The sequence below is a fragment of the Dendroctonus ponderosae genome, unplaced genomic scaffold (genome assembly GCF_020466585.1).
Source record: "Dendroctonus ponderosae isolate FM_Combo_2020 unplaced genomic scaffold, Dpon_F_20191213v2 Dpon_F_20191213_4, whole genome shotgun sequence".
NCBI classification, from domain to species: Eukaryota; Metazoa; Arthropoda; class Insecta; order Coleoptera; family Curculionidae; genus Dendroctonus; species Dendroctonus ponderosae.
The window spans coordinates 10,961,663-10,968,833 of record NW_026018611.1 but is presented as its reverse complement, the minus strand read 5'-3'; the positions used below and the strand labels follow the sequence as shown (position 1 = coordinate 10,968,833).

Below are 7,171 nucleotides of genomic sequence, written 5' to 3'. Positions count from 1 at the left end.
CTGTATCGGCTTAAGCCCGCAAGGTTACTGGCCTGGCAGACTCAAAAAGTTTTTCTTCTATATTTAGTATGCATCTTCAAAATATTCTCAGCAAATATCGCAGATATTAATAAACCCTACAAACCTAATAAGTTTTGCGAGAATTTTTCAACCGTTCTAATTACAGACAAAAATTACACCAAAAAATATATCTGACCATTGGTAAAAAGCGAAATACAAGTACAAACTATGGAGGTAATATTTACAGATTTGTATTCAATAAGATTTTTAGGTATGTTTTGATAAATATAGCAAAATTGCTAACGAAACTCTGAGGCATTTTTTCTAAATCACTTTCTTTACTATACTAATTTTTCTCTTTCAGCTTGAGTAAACTGTGTCGTTGAATACCGTCTAGGTGATAAAAAAATGTGTTTTTTATTTAAAGTTAGCAATATATTTCAATTTTATCAGTACGATGTTATTTTATTAGATATTTTTATATCGCATTTTTGAAACCAATTTCTCATTTACGAACTGTGCGTCATCCGTCCGTAACCGTCCGAAAAAGTCGGTCCGTAATTAACATTTGTCTTCAAAACTGCCGTATTTCAAATATTTATCGATTAACGTAACAGTTATCTAAATTATAATGAATAAATACACGAGTTTTTATTAAACAGGTATTGTGTATTTTTCAATATTATCATTTGTTGCTATAGTTTTTTTATTAACCAAGATTGAATGTTTACTTTAAATTTACAAAGCACTAAATTCGGTCCATACAAAAATTCCGTGATTGAGAAGAATAATATAAATTATACCCACATAATTCCGTAGAGATTTTACGATTAACTAGCAAAGTCTTTCAAAGTCTGGCAATGCTGCCAATACTGTGAGGTGCGATGTTGTCACTGTGAAAAAGCTGTTCATCTTAAGTAGTAAGTTGAATTCAGTTCAACATAAAAATAAGGCAGTAAAGTACAGATAATTTTTGATAATTTCAGTTCGTTTGTCCTAGTAATGGGTTTTGCATTGCACATTATCGAATAATATTGAATTAGGTCCGTTTTTTTTATACCTGAAATTAGATTTGTATTTTTTAGTCGCGAAAATTTGTCTTACTTTAATATTAAACTTTCCCATTTACATCTAGCTGCATCAAATTAAATTAATTTTTTATCATTAAAAAGCCCAAATAAAGTAAAACGCACCACACTGGCAACGCTGGACCTCTATAGATTGCCTGTCTGGCCAATCGAACAACAGCTTTGTATTTATCAAAACATGGTCGCTGTTTTGTTGTCAGTGTCCTTGTCGTTGTGGTTGGATGTGTCATCGGCTCCAGTTTTTTAAAAAAGTTCTTGTTTTAACAGTTTTCCGTTATCGTTTTCGGTCTTGGTGGCTTCAAGTAACTGGAATTACTGCACAATGTCCAACGAATCACTGAGAAGCGTAAGTATTGTGCGGCATTAATTTGTTGTTGTTTATATTATTTGGGTAAAGGCTTTGTTTCCGTTAAAAGCTAAACAAGTAGGTATATGAAAATTGCACGAGATTTGCATGCCTCTAAGTCAGTAAATGCATCCTATTCGCCCTAATTTAAGTCATTTAGCCGAATATTCATATGGTCGTTTTCTTTTAGTATGCAAGCAACGAAGCCCCAGGCTATGTAGGTTTTGCGAATTTGCCAAATCAAGTTCACAGAAAGTCGGTGAAGAAAGGCTTCGAATTTACCCTAATGGTAGTCGGCGAAAGCGGACTGGGCAAATCGACTTTGGTCAATGCCCTATTTCTGGCTGATTTATATCCAGAAAAGCTCGTTCCAGATGCGGTTGGTAAGCACTAAAATAAGCCCACATTTTCGTCTAAGGCAGAAAGGGTTGAAGCCCCTAATATCACCCTTGAGCAGCTTTGAATATAATTAGAAGGAAGATCTATTTAAACTATTTCATTCAACAATAGATAGTTATTCCCATAGACCCCAATGATTATCAATGAAATGCTATATTCCATATAAGTGTTACTCACTGAGTACTTTATAATGGCTAGCCGAAGTAGGTACTTATATAGATCAAATGCCGTAAATACCACAAAGCAGAAGAACGATCAGAATGTTATTGACCATATACAACACAATGTCAAGCCCTGAATGAAATCTTTTACACATACTTATCTACACATAACATCTGGCCAGGTTATTGCTTTCTGTAATATAAACACACAGCAATGGCTGCATTCCAAAGTCGGATTAGTGTTCTAAGTTTGTCTAGCAACTGACTAATGCCGGCTTGGATTCCTTTACATTTTCATCAGTTATTGCAGTTTAATTTCCATTATTTTCCGCAAAATGTTGATCTGTCAGGCGCGGTAAATTGGATTATCATATTGTAATAAATGTACAGATAACAGCACTTACTGTTTGTTCATCTTAGCAAAAACTGTTCTTAGCTCTTTCAATTCAATTAAATCCAGCTGTTTGTATATAGACTTACCCATGTGTTATCTCAACTATACATTAATACGATGTCAGTTTATGCTCATTCGGACTAATTTTTCACTATTTCAACACGTAAGTTAATATTATGAGATCTATTGGTCTGCCAAGTTTCCAAATTAGATATTTTTACAGGCTGCCGTAAACAAAATAAAGTCATGAATGTGATTGCATTTTATATAAAAAATTGTTTCACTTGCTTATCATCATAATATTTAAATTGTGCCTTTCGCAACAAAGACGATTTATTGTAGTAACCAGTATATGTTCATTAAAGAACAATTAAAATTAAGTGTTTGAACTCCTATACTTCCTCATATTGTGAAATTTATTCTTTTGATACAATTTTAGTCCTACCATTTGACTTTAACGTTTAATTAATTTTATCTTCCAAAGTTAATTGCTTTGAGAAAACTTCAACACGTAGATCTATAATATACCTGCTTAAGGTTTTAAACACATCTTCCTATGCAACATTTTCAAACTACTTAATTTTAAGCTCTGTAGGTACTCCAGTGAGCAACATTTATTTTTCGCTTTTTTTATATAGTAAAATTTGGCTGTTAGCGTTTAGTATTAATCTTCATTTGTAGGTATATTTTGAATCAAGTATTATTTTACTAGCCGTTTTGTATAATATACGTAATATTATGAAGTCATTTTTTTTGTATTTCATTTCACGTTTATCAATCGATTCGAAATTCAGCTTCATAAGTTCACTTTTTTTGCAGAAAAGCTGAAGAAAACTGTGAAACTTGAACCAACAACTGTTGAAATTGAAGAGAGAGGAATCAAATTGAGACTGACAGTGGTGGATACACCTGGTTATGGTGATGCAATTGATAATACCGATTCCTTTTCTGAAATTATCAGATACATCGATGACCAATTTGAGCGATTTCTCAGGGACGAGAGTGGGCTCAATAGGAAGAATATTGTCGATAACAGAGTGCATTGCTGTTTCTATTTCATATCGCCATTCGGACATGGGTAAGTACGTTAGGGCGGCAATTTGTCAGGGCACTATTAAACTTACCAGGAGCGTTATTTGAAAAATCAGAATTAAACCCGTTTAAAATTCCATGTAATATTCCATATTTAATCAATCAATCTGTGATAGTAGGTATTCAATTATTATGCACTCCAACACCAATTACTCTGATATCGTACGTGCAATGGTAGCGGAATATTAAGGTGTTTGAACCCATTTACTTAATAGGGATTAGTCATTTGAATGAATATCCGATTTCTAATCGGTTGTAACTATATATGGCTTATTACTTACAAGTTTTTGTCAATGGAGTTGAATTACTAATACACCTATCAATTAAACGGGTGTAATTAGGATGCTAAACTTGATATCATATGGTGTAATGGATTAAATAGGGGCAGTCAAAATCAATATCAAGCACATGCGAAATTAGTATAATAGAAAATCGGAGCGACGTAAATAAAAGCAATGAACTATTAATGACGATAGGAATTCTGCTGAATTCACTGATAAAATTTGCCAACAAAAGCGAGTTTGATTAAAGTAAATAAAATTATGAAATTGTCTGATTAATGATATAAAGAAATAACAGCATAAATAGTTGATTGTTAAATAAAATAGAAGAAGGAAACATTGTTGGTTAGCGTTTTTGTCAATTGTTTCAACGTACAGACTACAGAAATGATCAAGTACAAAAAGTAAGATTATTTGAAATGTCCTACAATTTTACATTAAAAAAGAGAGCTATTACTGTATCTGTAGAGAGTACAGAATATTTTCTTTTAATGTTCAAGCGTGTTTAGAAATTTAAGCATGGCTGTAATTTTATTGATTAATTTGAAACATTCGTTTTTAAAAACAGTTTTATTCCAAATTAATGCAAATTTTACATGCAATAGAACCTAACTATGACTTATGACTTCTGAGGATTGTGACCGATACTATCTTAAGACTGACTTCTGACCAGATTTCTTATGACTAACTTCTTGAAACTTAAAATCTTATTGACTAAATGCTCGTTTCTGCTGTGGCTTCTTTAATACTTAAGTCATGCTGATTATAGTAGAAACGATACTACGTCTTATTTTAAAAGAATAATGGGCATAAGTGACTGTAATTCTGTACAAATTCGATGGACTAATCACTATGGCAAGAAAATAACACTGCATTTGAAATGTTATTTTAAATGTTGTTTATTGTAAAAAATACAATAGGTATTTCCAGTCCCACTTAATTAAGCTAAACACACACAACAATATATTATCTTTATTTTCAGGCTAAAGCCTTTAGATATCGAATTTATGAAACAGCTGCACAATAAAGTAAACATAGTTCCTGTAATTGCCAAAGCCGATGTTTTAACGAAGAGGGAGATGCAAAAATTGAAAAAGAGAGTGTTAGATGAGATTGCCGAAAACGGAATCAAGATTTTTTCGTTGCCTGAGTATGATTCTGATGAAGACGACGAAGAATATAAAGAACAGGTATAAAGACGGGGCATTTATTGTTTATCAAGATGCTCTAAAATACCATTTAGAATACATTAGATTTTTATATTTGTTTTCAGGTCCGCCAGTTGAAACAGGCAATGCCATTTGCAGTTTGTGGTGCTACCACCATGCTAGAAGTGAAGGGACGCAAAGTAAGTACATTTTAAACCACAAAAATTTGATTTTGTGAAAAGACTGTAACGGTCATTCGCACATATTGCCTGCCAATGTACAATAAACGGTTCTTTTTTATTTATTTTAGGTTCGAGGAAGACTGTATCCATGGGGCGTAGTTGAAGTAGAAAATCCAGAACACTGTGATTTTATCAAACTTAGAGCAATGATGATCACGCACATGCAAGATCTACAGGATATCACGCAAAGGGAACACTATGAGAACTACAGAAGTGAGAAGTTGGCAAAAGGAGGACAAGTGCCTAAGAGAAACACGTATGTATTGTTTTTTGGGCTTCTAGTAAATTCATACTAATAAATTGCGGAAACTGGAACTACTAATTTTGATATTTTTCCGTTTCAGTATTATTGATGATAAATCACCAGTCGCTGCCGAAAAAGATAGAATATTGCAAGAGAAAGAAGCTGAATTGAAGAGAATGCAAGAGATGATAGCGCAACTGCAAGCCAAAATGCAAACTCAACAATAAGTGTGGCGGGCAATATATTTCGTAAGTCGTTTAACCTTTCCACTCCATACTTTATAGCATACAGTTATTTTGTAATTCATTGCGTTAAACTATTGAGATTATTGTAGACATCAAAAGTGAAGTTTAATTAGCAAAGTAAAGAATTACAAACGTATGTTCTTAAATGATTGGAGCAAGTTACCCAAGTATGCTGTCGACTACATATTTATCCGATGTATTGCCTTTTCCTTTTTGTTTTATTTTGCTCAGATCATATATTTTGTTTGTTATCCTTGTTCTATATATGTGACGTCTTCACTTTTTTGAGAATTTCAATTTACTTTATATTGCGTACTCCAGGAGTTTTCTTGGGTGTTTATGCAGCTGGCAAAAATGTTAAACATGATATTATTCGAATCCATTCATTCAGGAGACGTTGACAAGGGTTCCAGAATATCATATCTATTTAAGCGAACATATTCCTATTTTTTTATCCTTTAGATATCGATTTTAGTAATAAGTTTATATAAACTATTTTTTTATTATCACGTGACTTATATTGTAATAGTGTGTTATTTTCACGTAAGGTAAATATATCGTTCCATCTCGGGATATATTGCAATCTGAAAATGCTTTGTTGCGAATTAAATGAAATAAACATTAAATTGGCGAATTAAATGAAATAAACATTGAATTGGCACGCATCTTTTTCTTCGCCCGTGCGTACACATAACACAAATGAATACTAAAGAAAAGTGCTTCTTTATGGTCATCGCTTCTGTTTGGAAAATGGCAATTTTTAATTCATTCCAATAAAAAATAAGTTTGACGTGTCCGAGCATTTTTTTCTTTCATTTGTATAGGCTTTATTTAAAATTTCCACACTTTAAGTTCACACTGTATTATTTATTGGCCGTGCGCAATGCATTGCTGGACAATTACACTTCAAGGGATCGAATTATTTTTTGTCAACCAATATGTAAACATTTAGAATATATCCCAACATCTAAACAAACAGTTCTTTTTGCAGCTTTCGATAAATTGATCTAGAAATTACTGGTTTGTGTTAATCGCTGTTCGGAATTGCAGTTTAACGCGTGTGATCCAGTATAGTGCAGGGTGATTTTCTGTGAACATTTTCAAAAATGAGTGCTATTTGTTTAGAAAAATATGGAATAATGTAAGGATAACTTGGATTGGTTGGTACTTTTACAGTTATTTGTTTAAAGTATTTGTACTCGTATTACTACTATCAAAGTTTCATCAAAACAGAAGGTAAGTCGTTGATTCTGTAAGCAAAACTGCCTGTTTTGCGCTTTTTGGTAATCTAATTGTTTAGTGTGCGGATTTTTCTTGACATTGTTCAAGTAGATGAACTAAAATGTTATACAATATCGTTGATGTCGTATTCCTTTGGCAGCTTGTAATATACATGAATACAAATAATATTTATTATAAATAGTCCTGAAATACAAGATAATTATATCGCAGGAATATTACACAAGTGCGTTCAGAACAAGTATAAATGTATAATTTTCTGATTTTTCTCGTAACTTCTGTCGGTTATTAT

General features: G+C 32.4%; 1 protein-coding gene across 1 annotated transcript; it reads left to right on the top strand.

Annotated features, from left to right (window-relative positions):
* Nucleotides 1–1,213: 1,213 nt before the first annotated feature.
* On the top strand, nt 1,214–6,301 carry LOC109542157 (septin-1). The gene is made up of 7 exons (XM_019911261.2): nt 1,214–1,434; nt 1,625–1,817; nt 3,208–3,466; nt 4,744–4,951; nt 5,035–5,109; nt 5,220–5,407; nt 5,496–6,301. The coding sequence occupies exons 1-7, from the start codon at nt 1,411–1,413 to the stop codon at nt 5,620–5,622; spliced, it is 1,074 nt and encodes a 357-aa protein (XP_019766820.1). The 5' UTR covers nt 1,214–1,410; the 3' UTR covers nt 5,623–6,301.
* Nucleotides 6,302–7,171: the final 870 nt, after the last annotated feature.